Below are 19,966 nucleotides of genomic sequence, written 5' to 3'. Positions count from 1 at the left end.
TTTTATTTACTGCAAAAAAGATAGATGGTGGTTTGGGGCTAGATGTATGGAAAGGCGGGGAGGCAGCTGAGGCGTGCACTTGTCACCCATCACATTTTGCAGTTAAAAGAAATGTAAACATTGGTTAGAAAGATGCAGCAAAAGTCCAACAAACTTCATAGATCCACAAAAAATGCTCTTCCCACAGTGAGTCCAACTTAATGATAAATGCATTCTCCATGTACGACCCTGTAATGTATATTTAGCATAAGAAATCGCATTGTGACGCATAAAGCAATGTGCTGGTCCGACAGATCCAGTGACTCCTGCACGTGATGCTAACATCCGTGTTCAACATTAAGACCACTTGTTAACAACAAACAAATGGCTCTTGCGAATTCAACTTTTAATCCTTTTGAGGTTGATTAATTGTCATAATTCCTGTTTACAGTGCAGTGAAAACACCCCAAAACTGTTTTAGTATGTGCCATTTTAAAAAATCAGTATACCAGCGTCTCCAGGTGTCTTTAAAATATGGGACTTTATTGTCATCCAAATACGAAGGCCTCCAGAGATGCTTGTCTGGAATATAACTAAGATTATAGCGCGGTGGTGCTGTGAACATGTCTTTGTAATAAAGGCAGATATGAACAGGACTTCAGTGTCCTTCCTTCAGCGGTCGGCACTTGCACGTAGTATTTCTGCTGTTCTGATGCTGAAATGCAACTGAAATGGGCATGCGTCAGCCGTGCGTGGCATTTTGCTGGATGCCCGTCTCTACTAATGGGGACCTAATGCAAACACGTGCCTTGTGTTCTGGCAGAACCGTTGACGACTACTGTTTTTGATACGATAGCTTGACAGTTTATCCGGATTTCTTCAGTAACCTATTATTAAAATGCTGCGAACTTGAAAGGTACATACAACATGCTGCGTCTCTGTTGGATATACCTGAAAAAGCGACGAGAGCAGACCGCAGTAAGAGCGCGTGTAACACCGCCTACAGATGTTTAATTTCAAATTTAATTATTTTTGCTATATTTTTTAAAAAATACTTTAGTTTCTTATTCAAAGCATACGGAATTAGATTGTTCCAAACATTGTCTTCGTGCATACAAGTACTGTCCTAATATATTATTGTGTTTTTGTTTTTTGTGTCCGTCTGTGGTGCAAATATATCTCCTACCTTTTTATTCTTTAAAACGTGCCCTCCGGTCCTGAAAACGCCTGCATTCTCGAGGCCAGCACCCATTGTAGAATCAATTTAATTGAACTGTTGCTGTCCCTTTCTGCTTTTAAGCCTCCCCCCCCTCCCCCAACACGACTGAACGTTATATTTTAGGCGAAATTAAATCAATGTGACAGATAGCCTTTTGGCAGCTTTCCTGCAGAGTGCATGGCAAAGTAAATCTTTTAATGAAGGGGTACACATGCATTTATCAAAGGCACATACTTGTAATACCTTCTGTAAAGTAGGATGTTGGCTATTTACTAAGGTTTCCTCTATATACAGGCACACGCAGAGCTCAGTGTTTTATTTTGATTTAAGGGAAAAGGGGGCTTGCTGCCTTGGTGTGCGGACTTTTCGCCTGTGTGGCAGGTTGAAAGAAATGCTAATATTGAGGGGGAAAGTTTCTGCTTTGTCTGAGCTTTATGGATTTGCTGCAAAGTGCCCCAAGGTCACACTCTTGATTTGCTTTCAGACTCTAACTGCAAGCTAGAAGATAACTTGGAAGACGGCGAGGAGGCAGATTGCAAGAGGAGGCCGGAAGAGGGGGAGGAGCTTGAGGAAGAAACTGTGCACAGCTGTGACAGCTGCCTCCAGGTGTTTGAGTCGCTGAGCGATATCACAGAACACAAGATTAATCAATGTCAACTGACAGGTAAACAATACTTATCACTTGGTGGCTCCTTGCTCGGTGCTATTTCTGATGTCTCTCGCATTTCTTGTTGTGTTTCTTCACAGTGCGTTTGCTCCTACACTGGCATATTTAGGAGAATAGAATACGTGTTGTCTCTGAAAAGATTTTACTGACAACAGCAATGCAAAAAATGTGAATTGGTATGTGGTGGAGGCAGAGCGGGCCCGCGTGAGGTAGATGGACGCAAAGATGGGCTGTCTTGCTCTCCTGTGGTGCGAGTTTTAAAATCATATTTTTGTCACGGTGAAAGACGTTTGCAGTTGACCTCAAACCGATGCACCCGATTGCGAACGTTGACTGTGCTGGTTTCCTATGCTCGTTTTTCGGCTACCCACGTGACAAAATCAAGTCTTGGACCTTTATTAAAATAATTGGTGTGTTCTGGAAGTTGTAGTCTGGTATCTCCCCAGGTCCTGACGAGCAGTAAAGAAAAAAAGGGCACAACTGGTAAAGCAATGTGTTGGTAACCTGCAGTCATCGGATAACCCTTGCTGATTTGAATGGCATTATATTAGCCCCATCCCTGAATGGCAATCTCCTCCCACAAAAATGTGCATAGGTTTAAAAGACCTGGTGCCAAGATGCGGGTGGGTTCCACGTGCAGATTATACTTAAAATAAATAAATAAAATATTCTAAATGGAGTATGATTGTCGTGATATTTCAGTCGTGGTTACTCTATTTTGATTAATACATGAATAACTATACGCTTGTTGCTGATTAGGGTTTAAGGTCATTTTGCATACGTTTTCTTTTCACTACAACTTATATTTATTTCTGCGTTGCCTTATGCAGTCTTTGTATTTCATGTCGGGTGGCTGCACACCTTAACCGGGATGCTCTGAATGCTCATTTCATATATCTACCCGGGGTGGATGTCTTGTCTGCTTCCTTGGGAGATGATCTGCAAATCAAAGGTATTTGGTGCAGGGCTTCACAATTTTCAAAGGATATAGGAACACACGAAAATCTCTGCCACATATTGTACTGCTCCTATCTGGCCTCTACTGGATTTCAAAATGTGTACCCTAGTTAACTGACCTCACCTTATTAAGACTCTGTAAAATTACCTTGGCTAACAAACTATGCTAGAGGGACCCTGGAAAGGAGTACATGCCGTTTATTTACTTGGTCTCCTGTGCTGGGTTCCTCCTCTCCGGTAATAGCCACATGAAAACCCATCTCTGGAGAAACATTGCACATAAATCTTTCAGCTATTATTCAGGGGTGTTGTCAATAGGTGGACATCCTTAGTTTACATCACAGTACCTTTTATCCAGCAATGCATCGAGCCAGTGCTAGGAAGTATGCTGAAGCAGGCTAAGCGCCATTTTGCTGCTCTCTCATTTACAATGAAGACATTGGGTTTAAATGGTGCCCCAATGCGACTTTGCTGTTGGTGTCCAGCAAATCCAGCTAGACTGGCTGTCCTAAAGAAGCCACAACATAAGGCTCATGTCTCTACAGAGACAATCAGTTAGTCCAGTTATGTTGGCTAAATGTGGCCCTCATGGTGTGGTTCACGTTGAAAGCTTTGCTGCATCAGACTTCCTAATGGACAAGGCCCATTTATCTCCAGATATTATCAAAGCACAGCACTCATCCATTTGGTACAGAGGTCAGCAGCCTTCTGAATCCTAGGTCTTCTGCCTGCTTCATGTTGTGTTTCTCCTTATATAATGTCTAATATTTACACACTGTCATACTAGCATCACAATTTTTTTTTAACTAGTGAAGTCTTTCCATTAGCTAGCTTAACAGGATGACACTCCTATAGAACACACCCCTTCTTGCACATTTGACAGAGTGGGGCTGAGAATGTTCATGTTATTGTGCCTAGATTCCTAGTGTCTGGGAGAATCTCACAGCATCAAAACATTTTTTTCGTCATGTCTAACATTGTGTTGCATTTCCAAAGCCATTTTATATGATTTTTATTTCTTGACTTGTGAATGTGCAACCTCCTGTCCAGGCTTTCCTTTCAGTTAATGATTAATGGGAGTAGCGAACATACGGTTTGCTCTTCCATTAGTTAGACATCTGGTGGATTTTATTACCAAGCTAATGTCAAGAAGTGAAATCTTAAAATGCGTTCCGGGCTTTGATGCCTTGAAAATATATTTTCAGGCTTTTGCCCCATGTGGTCCAATTCTATTTCTATCAGCTCGTTGGCCAAAGATGCAGCTATACTGGAATGTAGTCCAATATATTTCTAAGAATAGTACTTGAAATCAGGCCATGTGGGTGGGGCAACCCATTAACCAGAGGTTTGAACTTTGAGATTACTTTGTAGTGTTGTACCCAAAGTACTTGTTTGATGACTGGATAAGTACCTAGCCCTCCTTAGAGGGAATTTACAATCCCGATAGTTCATCAATGTACATCCTGTGTTACATAAGTTTAGCTTGCTGTCAGGCTCACTGAAGAAGAAATAAACCTAGCATTTGGAAAGCCACATTATCTGACCATGCAGATTTAAACCGTATTTCCTGTAAAGTATCTCACATATTTATAACACTGAATACATTTTCAATCGGCTTCGATTTGCATCTATAAGTGCATCAGCCGGTCCGATAGCACAGCAAATAGAGTGCTCGCTTTGACATCCGTGCAGAGCCTGCTGACCCAGGTTCGAATCCCGGCAGGGAAAAGCTCAGCCTTTCATCCTTCTGAGGTCGATAAATGAACACCACACACCATGGGTAATAATAAGCGGTGCTCAGATGCCCGAGAGTTTGTAACGCTATATAAATGCTAAATTATTATTATTAAAGTATTTGACATATATTAGCGAAAGGAAAGTCCAATCGGTTCTGACCACGGTTTGAAAAAGCATGTCATTTTGGTTTATGAAGTTACAGGTGAATACATTGAGATCTCATTAAATGCTTGACTGTGTTTTCCAAGTAATGTAAGACCTAGCCCACCTCTTTGGATTTCTTGCAATTTGCTCCACACTATTTGTAGGAAGTGATTTTTAATATATTGTTCTATCCAAAATATTTCTCTGTTTTTCACAGAATCCCTATTTTCTTGTTTGTCACATTTTGAAAATAACAGTTTCAATGCATTACGGTATCATTTTTCATATGAAAGTAGAACGTTTTAGTTTAGGAAATTGGCTTTCAGCACATCTTGCTGCTAATTTACAGTTGTCCAAAACCCACTGATTGGGCCACCTTGCATTTTGGCCCTATGCAATTAAAATGTTCAGTCTGTGTCAAAAATTGCATCATAAGTCTGGTTCTGTCGCTCGGGTAAGAAGGCAACTTATCTGCATTTTACAGGTGCAACTTTTCTTCGTATTTGAAAAAAAACACAACGCACGTAAATGAAGCAAGGTGCCATTCCTGCACATCTCACCTATATTCAGCCCATCTCCATTTCAATGCTGTCCCCTACACCTCCAAAGGCGATGGGTTTCATATGTGGGATGTGGCACCCTCTGATTGTTCTGTGACTGGGGTCAGTTGATCTCTCTGGTCAAAGGTAACCTTAAGGTTTATACTGCATTTTGAACTTGTACTGGCTTGGGCTGTATGTGGTTTCTACTGTCTGCCTTTGACGTTCTGGCAAGTTGGGGAATGGCACACCTACATGTATTTGGTGTTCTTGGTTTTAGAGGTAAGGGAGACCACAGCATTTGAACTCTCCCGATGTTATTTACTCTTGTGTGGAAGCTGTGTTAGTTTTATTTATTTTTCTCAACAATGGGAAAGATGCACCTTATTTGCAGAGACCACTCAGTTTTCTGTTAATTGCCCTCGGAAAGAGTTGCAAAAGGAAATTAACTGACAAACTCATAGTTGTTGTAGTGTTTCCTCTGTTTGCTTAAAGCACACCTGTTTCATTCTCTTGGCTGGAAATTGCGTTTGGCTCAGGGAAGTTAGCAGGTCCCTTAAACATAAGAAGCTGTTTGCTTCGCATGTTTTCTGGGACATTGGAGTTTGGGTTTCTTAAAGGGGGGCAAACGGAGGCCTAATGTGACAGGTACCCACTTTAATTTTGAGCAATACATCTTTCTATCTTTCTATTGTCAGCCCAGGATATGTTTGAAAATCCTCATCAGATTTGCTCCATTATCAGTTTGCAATGTCCCTCTACGAGTGCTTCACAAAATCTTTGGAATTGGCAATGATTCTTGGTCCTGCCATCATCACAGAAAAATACAAAATATCCCTTCATTTCCACACTTTCAATCCATCATCAATTCCACCATGGTTTATGATCTTTAAATTAGTAAACAACCTCTATTAGCAACTCATGGTCTGTAGCCCACAAGATAAACATATTTTTATAATGCATCCTCCAAAAAATGGAAGGGGCACTCTTCACTCCTGCCATATTTAAAGTGCCACAGTTGAGGGCATAGAACATAAACCTCATTTGTGCATGGGGTGAGGTTTCCCACACTCACTGTTGACTGTGTAGTGCACTGATGCACGCACCATTATTTTTGTACAACAGAATATTTTATTTATTTAGGCATTTATATGAGCGCACGAAGCCTGTGGGCATCTAGGTGCTGGTTACAGTCAGATGGGAGAGAAAAGGACGAAGGGGAGCAGACACCGGGGCTAGCAGAAGAGGGTCTTAGTTGAATTGGTTTTCAGCTTCTTTCTAAAGTTGCCATGGGATAGTTCGTCACAGTGGTGGCCAGGGAGCAGGGGTATGGGCTGGTAAATTAGCCCTCAAACCTACTTTTGCAGTTGAATCTGGGGGTGACGAGGCAGTGTTTGTAAGCCGTGCGTTAGGGCCTTGGTGTGCGTCTTGTGATTTTTGTTGCGAGATAGGGCCGTTTTTTTTGAGGCAGCAGTGCGTGATGGCTAAAATCTTGAAGATGATACTGTCCTTGACCGGAAGCCAGTGAGCGCCTCTCCTGTCTTCTGATACATGGTCACGCTTATCCATCCCTAGAGATAAGGGGTGTATCGGCCACTTTTGGTCCCTAAAAATTGGCAAATACTCCCAAAAAATGTAAGTAGGGAGTAAAAATACTCCATGGAACCTGTAGTGCAGGTAGTCCCACGGGAAGAAACTACTATTTAAACTTCCTGATTGCAAGAAGTAATCCTGATCAAGTGCATAAATAACTAGGGGCAAAGAAATGTATATTACAAAAACATTTCAGTTTTTCAGTTAAAACATTTATACTCGCTTATAAAATACCCTCATTGGGAAGTGCACTTAATGTTTACTTCCTAAAAATCATTTTACTCCCATTTTTAAAAAATAGAGAGTAAAATATTCCCACTTCCAAATCTTATCTGGAGCACTGCGCTTACCAATGTCAAGTGCTTCTGTCAGTGCATTTATGGATTGATTGAAGTTTTCAGAGGGATTTGGCAGAGGTGCGGCAAAAAAAGCGAGTCGCAGTAGTAGTAGTTTAGAGAAAATGTGTGCTCGAGCAACTTCAAGCTCGCTTTTTTGAGGACAGAAAAGGTCTGCTAGCTGTGATGAGCTCAGTGGCAAACCTGACGTTGAGGCAATGTGGTTAGTTTGGCGTGTCATATTGAGGGTGTAATGGAGGTAGACGCCAAGGATTTTGATGGCGGCGGCCACTTGGAGGATCTGGACATCGATGGTGAAAGATTTGTAGGACTGATGAAGCGTTGCTAGTTTTGCCAGGGGGCCCACGAGGAGAAGCTCAGTCTTCATGTTGTTGAGGCAGAGGCAAAGTGTTACCATCTATGTTTGGATCGTTTCATAGAGTAGTTTGATTTTGAGAGAGTCCTGTGTGTAGTTGCCTGAGAGGGGTAGGGGGCTGAGGATCTGGGAGTCATCCGCACAATTGGTGTATGAGACGTCTAGTGAGTCGAGGTGGTTGAAGAGAGGCTTGGTGTATATGTTGTAAAGTGTAGGTGGGATGCAGGAGCCTTGTGGTACACCACATGTTGTGTGGGTTGGGTATGCCGAGGCTTCGCCAGCGAACACTCTGGAGGTCCTTTCAGCAAGGAAGGAGGTGACCCATTTGGGTGCATCAGGTGAGAAGTGTGCTGAGGTTGTGAGGTGGTTGCAGAGTGTTGTCGTCAAATGCGGCTGAGCGTTCCAAGAGCAGGAGTGGGTAGATGTTGCCTCGGTCATTGGCATCATTAAGTTGATTTTTTTGGGTAAAGTAATGCCATTTCGGTTCCATGTTTGGGTCGGACCCCGGTCCGTCTGGGGCCTAGGATGTGGCGACTCTAGGAAGTCCTGAATTCACAGATAGGCAACCCTGTCGGTGATCTTTAGCAAGAGGGGGGGCAGTGGTAATAGGGCAATAGATGGTGGTGATGGCGCGGTCAAGGGAGGGTTTCTGGAGCACTGGGGGATACCCAGGATTCTTTGAGGGCCACAGGGACAGTGATATGATATGGCATTTATAACACGCCTATACACAAGTGTTTCAAGGCGGGACGAGGCACGGAGGGGGGGGGGGCATGGGGAAGACGGACACCGATCTTACTAGGCCAGGTGTCATTCAGATCGCGCAAGTGCATGGGAAGGGGGGAGGGGAAAGTGTGAGGGGCATGGGAGAGGGGAAAGTGCAGTTCATGGGATAGTGGAATAATAAGATAAATAATAAAGGGCCAGCTGGTGGCAAGTGCAATGTAAGTGCAGAACAAAGTGCAGGGGTTGCCAGGGAGGCAGTGCCGGGGGGGGGGTAAGTGGCTGGGCCAGGGACCGAGATCAGTGAGAGTGGCCCGGTGCCGATTCAGTGCAGTTTCAATCAGGAATTAAGCAGGGGAGAGAAAGCAGAAGCAAAGAGTAAGGTTTTGAGGTGCTTCTGGAGATGGCTGTCCTAAAGTTTCAAGGAGGCCGGAAGGCTGTTCCAGAGGGAGGCCCCTGCCACGGAGAGAGATCTACCCCCAATTCGTTGCTTGGAGAAGCAGCTGGCCCTGAGGGAGTTGGAGGCGGATGAGCGAAGAGCTCAAGAAGTAAGATATTTAGGAAGGAAGAGTTGAAGGTATTTGGGCCCCATGCCCCAGAAGGCCTTGTGGACAATGCGGAGGGTTTTGAACTTTCGAGGAGGCAAAGGAGCAGTTGATAGTGGCGGAGATGAGTGGTTCAGTGCAGTCCTTTATGATGGGAGCTGGGCACAAGTCCCCTTTACAGCGTGAGGGTTTGAGACCTTTGACAATGTTTTCAATGGTATGGTCATTGATGGGTTGGAATTCGAAGGGAGGGAGCTCAATGGGTTCTGCAGGTGGTGTGGCAGGGGGCAGTGGTGTTGACTTTCTTCACTGCAATCTTTTGCTGTAGGAGGGCGGTTTTGTTGGTGAGGGTGTCTTGGACGATACTGCACCATGCGTTATCTTTGTGGATGATGAGAATGATGATGGAGGTGTGGGGAGACTGATGTTGGTTTCGGCTCCCGGAGGATGGCAAATGGTTCACGTGAGCTGGAGGATGCTTTGTAGATTCTTTCATTGTATGAAGACGCTTTGGCCTTGTGAATGGATGGTGTGTAAAGGTGGGAGATGGTTGCGAAGAGAGCTTTGTTAGCTGGCCTGATATCTTTGTGCCAGGTGGTTTCTGCTGTTCTTTTCTTGGTTCGTATGGCATTGAGTTCTGGTGTGAACCAGGAATTAAGGTGTTGGATGTTCTTTTGTGTTCTGGATTTGAGGGGGGGGCCAGGAGGTCAACATTGTGGTTGAACAGGTAGTTGTAGTGCTCTCGTTTGAGTTGGGCAGGGGTTGCCTAAGGAAGGGGTATGATGCAGTTGTTTGTAAGGTTGCGGGTGCTGTGGGCCAGGATGGTGGTGGGTTTGCGGGTATTAAGGGTGGCAGGATAGCCATGGTGGATGGGGATGGGGAATATGGTGGTGTGGTCCGACCATGGGCAGGGGTGGTTAGCATAATGTTGATCCATGCAAACTGAGAGTGCGATGTAACTAGAGAAGATTGCTTATTTAAGCTGGCTTTTCCACTGCTGCAGTTTTATGATCTTGGAATACCAAGGGATCCTGTGGAGGCTTTTGGTTGGCCATACACGGGTAAAGGACTGCCATCTATGAGTTTGTATGCCTTTCTCCCAGTAAATGTTCATGTCACAATTCCCATGAAATAATTTCTTAAGCCCCTCCTGCCTCCCTACACCTATGGTAGTATACAATCCTGAGTCCTGGGGCTGATGTTCACCTTTGAATGTATTGGAAAATATGCAGTCATGTGTGGGTTGAAGACTGGTTTTATATGGGGTTCTGTCCATGAAAACTAGCTTAACCTATTCTTCTTGGATTTGGCATTACAGAAACTGGTAATGTAGCCCCTTTTGTAATGGTGAACTACACGAGGTACAAACAAAATAAGAATACATTAGTGATTTCTGTAATAGGGTACTGTCATCCAGTCCCTATATTGTAATATTACTGTATTGTCACCCTGGTGTAAAAGAAAGGGATTTGCTTCAGAGAATCCAACTGTCCAACCAGCGTTCAGGTGGCAAGATGGAAACGTAGGGGAGAGAACATCTTTATGTACTTATGCCGAGAAACTGATTGTTTTCCTCATTTAAGCTTCAGAATAATCCACGTTTTTAGCATGAAATAATAAGGCATATCTGTATGAGCGACCAAGCTTGGGGGATGAGGGGGAAGACCCGGGTTACCAACATCCAGCGGAAAGCGAGGAGAAGCACCAAACTGGGTTTAGAAAGAACATCTAACAGCTACTACTACCTAATTTCCTGCACATGCTCACTCTGTCCTCAAGTACATAAACCGAGAAATGTGGGACCGTTTTCACTACCACCATATGTCCACCCGAAAGCCTATTGTACTCTGAGGGTGGTGGACAGCATATGTCCTGATCATGGGTAGGAATGGTCAGGATTGACGATTTCCCTTTTCTTAACTAGCATGAAGGAAATGTCAGGATTGGCCATTTCCCTTTTCTTAACTAGCATGAAGGAAATGTCTAATGTTGAAAGACAGGGTGTGATCTCTCACCCTATTCTCCACTTATCGTAATCCTTTAGCACTTTGAAATAGCCAGAGTGTTGAGCAGCACCATACGATCGCTTAATGCAATATAACGCTATTATTATTATGAACATTTTTTTACTGCTCTGAGAAAAGAGTTGACGGTTTATGAACAATACTCTCTGCACTTCCATGCCACCAACTGTGAAAACTATCATCTTATCTCTTCATCCCATGTTCTCCCTCTAGCGGTATTTTCTGAGCCCCAAATACACAGGACTAACTAATGTTGCTCCTATATTGGGATCATAAGCGGCAAGCCAAAAAACCAGACCTGGTGTGCACTAAGGTACTACGTCTCTAGTTTAACTGTCTTTTATTGGTGGTATTTTAATGGTGGTGTTTCATTGGTGGTAAAGACTCCAAATAGACTTACCGGTCACCTGGAAACTCCACTATTGGAAATCAGTTCTTTATTATTTGACCCAATTCACAATACTTTGGTGTACATAACATTTTTTTACCAAGGGTGGTAATAAAATACCTCCTTCGTGCTGTATCTGAGTTATCACTATTGATTATGGCACACAATAAATAGACCATACTGATGTTTTGTTCACATACTTTATAAGCAACGGAGATTCATGAGTGACACAAAACAGCATGTGCAATGCAAGGAGTTCAGTATTACTTTTTCTGCAATACAGAAATGAAAGCTCACATTGCTATTTCGTATTTTCCCTTTGTAGTGATGGCAGACTCCACACTTCAGGCCAAAACAGAGCTGCGGGCACACTTCATGGCATCTGCCTCCCCTGCGATAAAGCCCTTTCTCCAGCATGGGGTCTGGCATGGATTCACATGCTCATGAATATTCCCTGTCGTCAGGCTGGGAATCCTCGGTAAAGAAAAAATCAGTATCAGTTTCGTTTCTGATCTGTCTTTCTTAGAAGTAACCAATCACTGATCTCTGGGTCATACTGCCCCCCAGCCAATGACTGCCCTCTCCCTAAGCCCCTCCCCTGTCAGCCATCCTCAGATTTTTACTGCACGTTTAAGTGTTGGGAGTACTCGTCCTTTAGCTCTCGAGCTTTTACTGCATTTTCGCGCTTTTTCAGATTCTTATTTTTTTCGGTTTAATCGAGCCTCAAGCTCCACCGTTTCTACTTCTGATAACGGGGACCTGTTTCGGAATTCTTCTACGCCCCTCAAGGGTGAAGTTTTCGTCGAGTTACGCTTCTTGGAGGATTCCAGAAGATCTGTGGACTACCTCAACGGACATGGCCCAGGACAAGGGAAGCTCGACGCCCAGATCCAAGCTGTTCAGGAGCTGCCCTGGATGCGGATTGCAAAATGTTTTCAGGCAGGACGAGCATTCGAGATGCCTCTACTGCCTTCATGAGGACAAGACGCACGTGGAGAAGGACTGTGCGTTCTGCAAGAAGGAGTCCATCTCCACCGACCGTTGGGTGCTGGACACCCTGGCCTGCGGACACTTGCTAGAATTTCAAAAGAAGTGTCCTCTCATTCCTCCCGTGGCCAGGAAGGAGAATCACATCCCTAAACTGCTGTTGGAGGTAAGGGCGATGCTCAAGAAAGGTGTCATCGAGCTCGTCCCCAAGAGGCTCCGGGGCTCCGGAGTATACTCAAGGTACTTCCTCGTCAGAAAGAAGACAGGCGGTTGGTGCCCCATCCTGGACGTGTCGGTTGAACAAGTACATCAAGGCACAGAAATTCAGGATGGTCACCCTCCAGCACGTGCTGTGTCAGCTGGAGGAGGGCTACTTCCTATCGTCGCTGGACCTGGAGGATGCCTACTTCCACATCCCCATTCTAAAAGGACACTGAAAGTTCCTCAGATTCGTAGTCCAGGGGCGTCACTACCTATTCAGAGCCCTGCCGTTCGGATTGAAGTCGGCACCCAGGGTGTTCACAAAGTGCCTCGCACCAGTGGCGGCGCGGCTGAGCCTGCAGGGGATCCACGTCTACCCTTACCTGGACGGCTGGCTAATCCATGCAAGGTCAAGAGAACTCGGCATCGAACACACGGCGAGGACCGTCCGCCTGCTCTCGGAACTGGGATTCGACATCAACTACCCCAAATCCCACCTGGTCCACTGTTTTTGGGAGCGAAGCTCGATACAGTGGAGCGATTGGCATCTCCGTCGGAAGAAAGGACGAAGGCCATTTTGGGCAAGGTGCAGCGCCTGTTAGCCATGGACGTGGCCAGGGTGAGGTCCATCAAGTCCCTCCTCGGGATGATGTCCTCATGCATCTACCTTGTGCCCCTTTGCAGACTTCAGATGCGTCCGCTACAAGAGTTCCTCGACGCCCGCTGGATTCAAGCGGCAGGCAGCTTCGAAGACAGTATCCCGCTCGACGAGGAGTTGCGTCGGGTTCGATGGTGGGGTACCTGTGCGCACCTCACGGCAGGCACGGACTTCCAGACCCCGGTGTATCAGGAGACGGTGACGACGGACGCCTCCCTGGAGGGATGGGGGGCCCACACCGGAGATCTCGACGCAAGAGGCCTCTGGCTCCCGGAGGAGAGGTCTCTCCACATCAACATCCTGGCGCTACAAGCCGTGTTCTGGGCGCTCAAATCGTTCCTTCCGTCCCTCAAGGACAAAGTGGTGAGGATCTTCACCGACGACACCACCACGGTGTTCTACATCCAGAAGCAGGGAGGCACCAGATCCCCAGCCCTATCCAAGGAGGCCCAGGATCTGTGGCACTGGGCCGTCGCCCAGGGGATGTTTCTGGTTCCCTTCCACCTGGCAGGAATAAAAAACACCATTGCCGACTCACTCAGCAGGGAGCTGCGCTCGTGCCATGAGTGGGAACTACGCCAGGACCAGGTGGATCGGCTCTTTCAACGATGGGGCAAACCCCAGATCGACCTGTTCACGACAGCGACGAACTCCAAGTGGAGGTTCTCTGTCTGGTGCCGTACACAGAAGATTAACCCTCTGCGGGTTACGGCCCCTCAAGTATTGCCGTACCTACTGTTGCTGGCCAAAGCTGGACTAGCTCACGCCTCCATCAAAATACATCTGGCTCCCATCTCCCGATGCACAAGAACTACAGGACGGGCGACCTTGTGGTCTCATCGCCTGGTGAAGGAATTTATGAAGGGACTATTCCGATCGTTCCCGCCGGTGAAGGCCCCTGCCCCGGCGTGGGAGCTCAACGTGGTGCTGACCAGGCTCATGGGGGCCCCATTCGAACCAATGCATTCGGCACCGTTGAAGTTCCTGTCGTGGAAGACAGCATTTCTCGTGGCCATCCCCTCTGCACGACGAGTGGGAGAGATCCGGGCCCTATCTTGCAAGCCTCCATACTTGACTTTTCACGACACAAGGGTGGTGCTGAGGACGCACCCCTCCTTTATGCCCAAGGTGCCGTCGGACTTCCACCTCAACGAGCCCTTGATGTTGCCAGTTTTCTTCCTGTCGCCTTCGCCTCCAGCCGAGAGGACTTTGCACTCGCTGGATGTGGCTAGAGCGCTGAAGTTCTACATGGACCGCACAAAGAGTTTTCGGAAGACATCACAGCTGTCTGTGAACTTTGGACCTGTGAATCAAGGGAAGGCGCTCTCGAAGGATTCCTTTTCCAGATGGCTCTCCGGCTGCATCATGCACTGTCACTGGTTGGCAAACCGACCGCTGCCCGGCCGTCCGAGAGCCCATTCGACCAGAGCGATCGCTGCTACCACGGCGTTCCTGTCTGGTGTGCCCCTGCTGGACATCTGCAGGGCTGCTACGTGGAGGTCGACGCACACCTTCACAAGATTCTACTGTGTCGATCGGGACTCCAGGGAGGAGTCCAGGGTCGGCCAAGCAGTGCTGCGCAACCTGTTCGCTTAAGGTGAGCCTGGTGAGGAGGTAAGAGATGCTTAATGTTGAGTTGTTGTATTGCTTAATGTTGAACCTGTTGCCACCTCCCGTGGTTGTGCATGTTTATACTACTATGTATTCTTATATTCATGAGCATGTGAATCCATGCCAGACCCCATGCTGGAGAAGGAACAAGTTACTTACCTGTAACTGTTGTTCTCCAGCATGGGTCTGGCATGGATTCACATGCGAACCCTCCCTGCTTCCCCTCTGCGGCTCTTCACTTGGTCATACTGCCACTTTACGTGCTACCAAATCTGAGGATGGCTGCCAGGGGAGGGGCTTAGGGAGAGGGCAGTCATTGGCTGGTGGCAGTATGACCCAGAGATCAGTGATTCGTTACTTCTAAGAAAGACAGATCAGAAACGAAACTGATACTGATTTTTTCTTTACCGAGGATTCCCAGCCTGACGGGGAATATTCATGAGCATGTGAATCCATGCCAGACCCATGCTGGAGAAAAGTTACAGGTATGTAACTTGTTCCTTGTCCCACAATAGATTCCAATTACACTTCCAGTGTCACATTTCAAAACCCTGTTATCTAATGGCCTTGAAACATATCATTCACCCTAGCTTTCAGTTTATGTGAAATCTGCTTCTTGGATGGAGCAGAAAACGCATGAAAATTTCTATCTACATTTGTAAGTGTAAATGTTCAACTGCCTGCAGCTCAGCTTCCCACAATATGCAAACACACACCTCATTTAGTACTTTGTCCTCCACTAAAGAACGCTTTAAATATTCTCCAGTAAATTCAGGGAAGGGTCGGTTCTGTATGCCGTCTGTCTGCTTGGCTCAGATCACCCCTCCTTCCTCAGCTGCTGGGATTCTCCCTCTCCACAGCCTCGCACATGGAAAGCCTTGCTCATCAGATTCTCTCCTTTCCGGCAGGAAAAACCCAGCCCACAGTCTGGGAAAGGAAGCCAGAGCCTCCAAGAGACCTCCCTCGACCCCCTTTCTCTCTTTTTACTTCCCTTGTTAAGGCCTCTTCAACCTGCCCTTTCACATCTACCTACAGAAAGTGTAAGAATTGCCTGCCCCTGACTGTGCTGTCACATGCCATATCCTACACCACCCCCTGTTTGGCCAAACCTCTAGTAAGTTCCAAAGAACACTTGTTTTGCACCTTTCCACGCAGATTCAGGGGAGCAAACGGATGCTAATTTCTCTATGCTGGCTTCCTGCAGCAAAACACGGACAATGGAGCTACTTTGAGCAATGCGATTTTTCACATTACACAGTCAACATCTTCATCGAAGAAGCTGCTTTACTTGTTGGATTTTTTCATGCAATGCAGCACAGCCTGTGCTTGCTATCTCGTGCAATGGGCCAATTTGTACCAATAATCTGAACCAATGCGCTATGGATTGAGCTGCCTTCAATATTAGTAAGCAATTAGTAGTTAAGGGTATAAATGGTCGGTCATTATTAGTCTTCTGCTTCATTGCAACTCAGTCCATGCTATACCATGGTGTGGCACTTTGCTATGGCTACCATGCAAAGCTAGGTTCACATTTTTCTTTGTCTTATAAGAATTCACAGTACCGATTAGCACCAGATGCACATCAGAGTCTCACCTCTTGCTGTCAGAGTCTGAGCTTGTGATAGAATTCTGTCACAGCTGAAATTCAGAGCCTCACTTTCCCTACATCTCGCAATTCTACAATACAGACAAAACTATTTTTCATTTTAATGATTGTATGCACCACAAAGAAGTATATATTGAGAAAAGATCCAAGCATAGATGTGGGTAATGTTCTCAATACCCAACCCTAATGTTACCCAGGAGTTTCCCAAAGAAAATAAACACTATAAATGGATTACTGGACAAATTGGGAAAACCAGGACAAGAAAGGAATGCTTTTGAATGACCCCCCGCCCCATTCTCCCACTCCAAAAAACACATTGTTTTCCCCCTATGTATTTTCCACCCATGCCTCTGATGCTTCCACTAGGAATGTAGGCCTATGAATACTCTCCTCCCTAGTTACTGTGTCCCCATAGTCTGTTGCTTGAAGCTTTTTTATATGCAAAATTCATGAGCCAGATGCTTTTCCTTTCTCTACTTGGACCACTGACCTTACTTCTATATTGAGTTTGCATTGTGTGCACTTCTTTCCTTGTGTTTCTTCATTTGCACCACATTGTTGTTCGTGCACACGTCCATCCTGTTGCCTTAGAAAATTAACATCTTTTTTACCTGAACATGGAAGCCTGACTTGTTGCAAAATGATCATGCTGCTGTGTACATGCTTATGCTGTGCAAGTATAGTTGTGATCAAACGGCACGCTTTCTGGCTAGCCTCTCTGTCAGAAATATAGGAAAATGTGGGAAGAACTGGAGTGAGTCATTCCAAGCATATAGTTTTAATGGGGTGTTTAATGAAGAGCGGATCGCTTCATTATTTGCTGTGGTATTTATCAGAATGAGCACAGTGGTTAAATATACATGTCATTGATGGATTTATACAATGGGCTTTTTGCCTTTCAGCTGCTTCAGGGTATTTAAATGACATAGCAAATAACATAGATCCAGGTGCTCCGTGGGGGACACTGCAAGGTAGATGGGTCTACAACTATGTAGAGATGAGTTTATTCCAGTGTGGAGCTCTGCTGCACTCCTACTCCTGTGCTCCACATAGTCTAACCAATTTCTTTTGTTTCATCCTATTTGCGCTGCTGCCCGGAATGCGCCCCTTCATCTCTACAAAGTTGCAAACCCTTTGAGGACTTGGCTTTTTCACCTCCGTTCTTTACATAGTGTTTTGACCCTTCTCTTTGTGACTGTTCCAATTTGCAATGTTTGTTTTTTAACTGCTGTCACACGCTCCCGGAAACTTCACCATCAACTTGCATTGTTCCACTTGTGTATTCATTTCCAAACTCCATCTTGAAACCCGCCACCTCTATCTCATAGCTGAGGAATTTAAAGAAAATGGATGCCAGCGCTAGCATAATTTCGGAACATGACCCACTTCATGGAGAGATGGGTCTGCCATTGAATGAGGGCAGCAAGTTGGTAATTTTGTGCTGTGGCAAAGTAGGGAGATCTGCACAAGAGCCTTTGGTGTCGTCTAACGTCACACGGTATAATCTTAGAAGTATACCACTACTACAGCTTCCTTTTTCTGGTTGAAGGTTGGCAGCGAGTGCAGTTTGGAAGTGATAAGCTGTTTGAAGGTGATACAGTCAAGCATTTATAGCACCTCATTTTGAGCTCCCCTTCCCAACTTGTAGATATCCTTTATCAGCACCCTGGGTATAGTATTAATTGAATGCAGCCAACTACGAGGTGGTATATTGAGGGCACTACCCAGTGGCTTTTTAAAAATAATTAAATAAGAGTGTATCAACACTCACGAAGGGGGAGAATAAAATGTAAAAATATCCCAGCCTGTTTAGCGATTTATAAGTGTAGTTTCTCGTTTTCCTTTTGTTCAGTTTAGCTTTAGGGACCTCATCTACCGCTATCATTATTAGTCAGTACACCAGCACAATCTAGGTTAGCAGTTAGCATAGAGACAGCTGAGTCCTTGAGGGGCAGCTATTGTTTAGAAATAGTATTGTTACACCGCCTTCACAAAGCAAAGATATTGTGGTGGTACAAATGCACCCGCTTGTCAACGGCTTTGGAGTTGGCCGTAGTAGACGCGGAGCCCACTAACCATTGGCACCCCAGCATTTGCTGACTGGACTGATTGCAGGTGATGTTGCTGTGCTCTATTCCTAGATGCAAAATTAAGTCTTAGCGGACAGTCTCCTGGCTAGCTCATGGCCTGCCTGCCTTTCTGGCCTCCATAATGCTGCTTGGGAAACCTGGAGTCCACAAGCTGGCGCCTCGCCTGATCCTGAGCAAGTGACTCTGGTCATTGCTCTCCCAGGAGCGCAGAGTGGCACTGGGACAAAGAGTATGCCTGAGTACCAAAGTAAGAAGGGCCCATGTGACTTTTCACTACAAACAAACTGAGTAGCCCACTTCGAAATCATTTTGTTAATACAGTGACATTTGCTTTTTAAAGTACCCAGGCCAATAATGGGGCTGCCCAGATTGAACTTTTCTATGTAATGCGTACGACGAATTTGTAATTGTTTTGCCATAGAGCCTACATTTCTATGCTGTGCCGGGTGTTATCCACACCCAATCAAGAAGTTAGTTACACAGCGAAGCCGAGGAACCATGATAGCAGGACTTAACAGAGCGGTTTTCCTTAATTTGTTTCTTGTTAGAATATATTTAAAGTAAAACTGGAAAATGGACAAGTAATTCCACCTTATAACACTCTGATGTTTGCAACACAGTATTTGTCTGTATATCTTGAGCTTCCAGTATTGGTACATGTCTGTGCCTTGAAATAATTTGACTTTAATCTGCCTTTCATCGGTTTTATTAAATTAAGTGAAAAGAGCAGCAGCTTGGTGTATTTGGATAGGAAAATTGAAATTCTGCTTCACTCTGTCTGCAATGGAATGAACACACGCAAGACATGCATTTCCTTTCCGTTGAAATTCTTTCTCAGGAGTGAGATTTGACTTTGTCCATATATTGTACACATGAAAATGGATCCATAAAACCCCAACATGTGCAACTAATGAAACTGTAAAGCAATTATATTTTGCAACATCAGGATAGTCTGATATTACGTTGGTTTAATTACATCAGTGTTCCTGTTTTTACTATGTCTTTGGGTTAAAAAAAACTGTCCGTCTTTTATTGGTTATGTAAGCCACCACTGCCATAAAAAGACACATAGAAATAGGATTTCGTCACAAACATCAAAAGCCGTTCTTCAGCAACATTTGCAAACCTATTTGCTAAATGAATGTGACTAGAAAGGGAAATCCTGAACGTCCAAGAATGTTCTAATTGTATAGAATCCTTGATTTAGCAGTGTCTGAAGATCTACCTTTACAGGAGGGCTGATCCCTTCTTTTGTGTTATGAGGTGAAGCACAAAGTGTGGATGTGTGCAATTTAGGACACCACTTATACTTGGGATAGTATTTGCAGGTCATTATTGTGGAACCGCCCAAAGAGAATTCTCGTCCACTAGCCCTATGTAGATGCGTGACAAGGTTTCTATTTTGCTGATGGTAAAGACTAATCTCCACAAACTAAGAAAATAAACATGTTATTAGAAAATAGAGATTTCTTTATTCACGGCAGGGTAAGGTTGTTTTTTATTTCTGTACGTACAGATTCCTCTACAATACAGATGTTGATCAACTTGAAAATGTGCAGTTATTGATCAACAGATGGATGCAAGTGT

General features: G+C 45.1%; 1 protein-coding gene across 4 annotated transcripts in view; it reads left to right on the top strand.

Moving 5' to 3' along the window:
- ZNF521 (zinc finger protein 521) overlaps window positions 1-19,966 on the top strand; it is a 1,002,654-nt gene that overhangs the window by 137,853 nt on the left and 844,835 nt on the right. For all 4 annotated transcript variants that reach the window (XM_069620932.1, XM_069620931.1, XM_069620934.1 and 1 more), the window contains exon 2: window positions 1,683-1,862. In XM_069620932.1, the coding sequence (XP_069477033.1) occupies window positions 1,683-1,862 (180 nt within the window). The remainder of the gene's footprint in view (window positions 1-1,682; window positions 1,863-19,966) is intronic.

Source organism: Ambystoma mexicanum, chromosome 5q, assembly GCF_040938575.1.
Source record: "Ambystoma mexicanum isolate Mex_15411 chromosome 5q, UKY_AmexF1_1, whole genome shotgun sequence".
In the NCBI taxonomy this organism is placed as follows: domain Eukaryota; kingdom Metazoa; phylum Chordata; class Amphibia; order Caudata; family Ambystomatidae; genus Ambystoma; species Ambystoma mexicanum.
The sequence above is the reverse complement of the archived record's forward strand: the minus strand, read 5'-3'. Positions and strand labels throughout refer to the sequence as shown.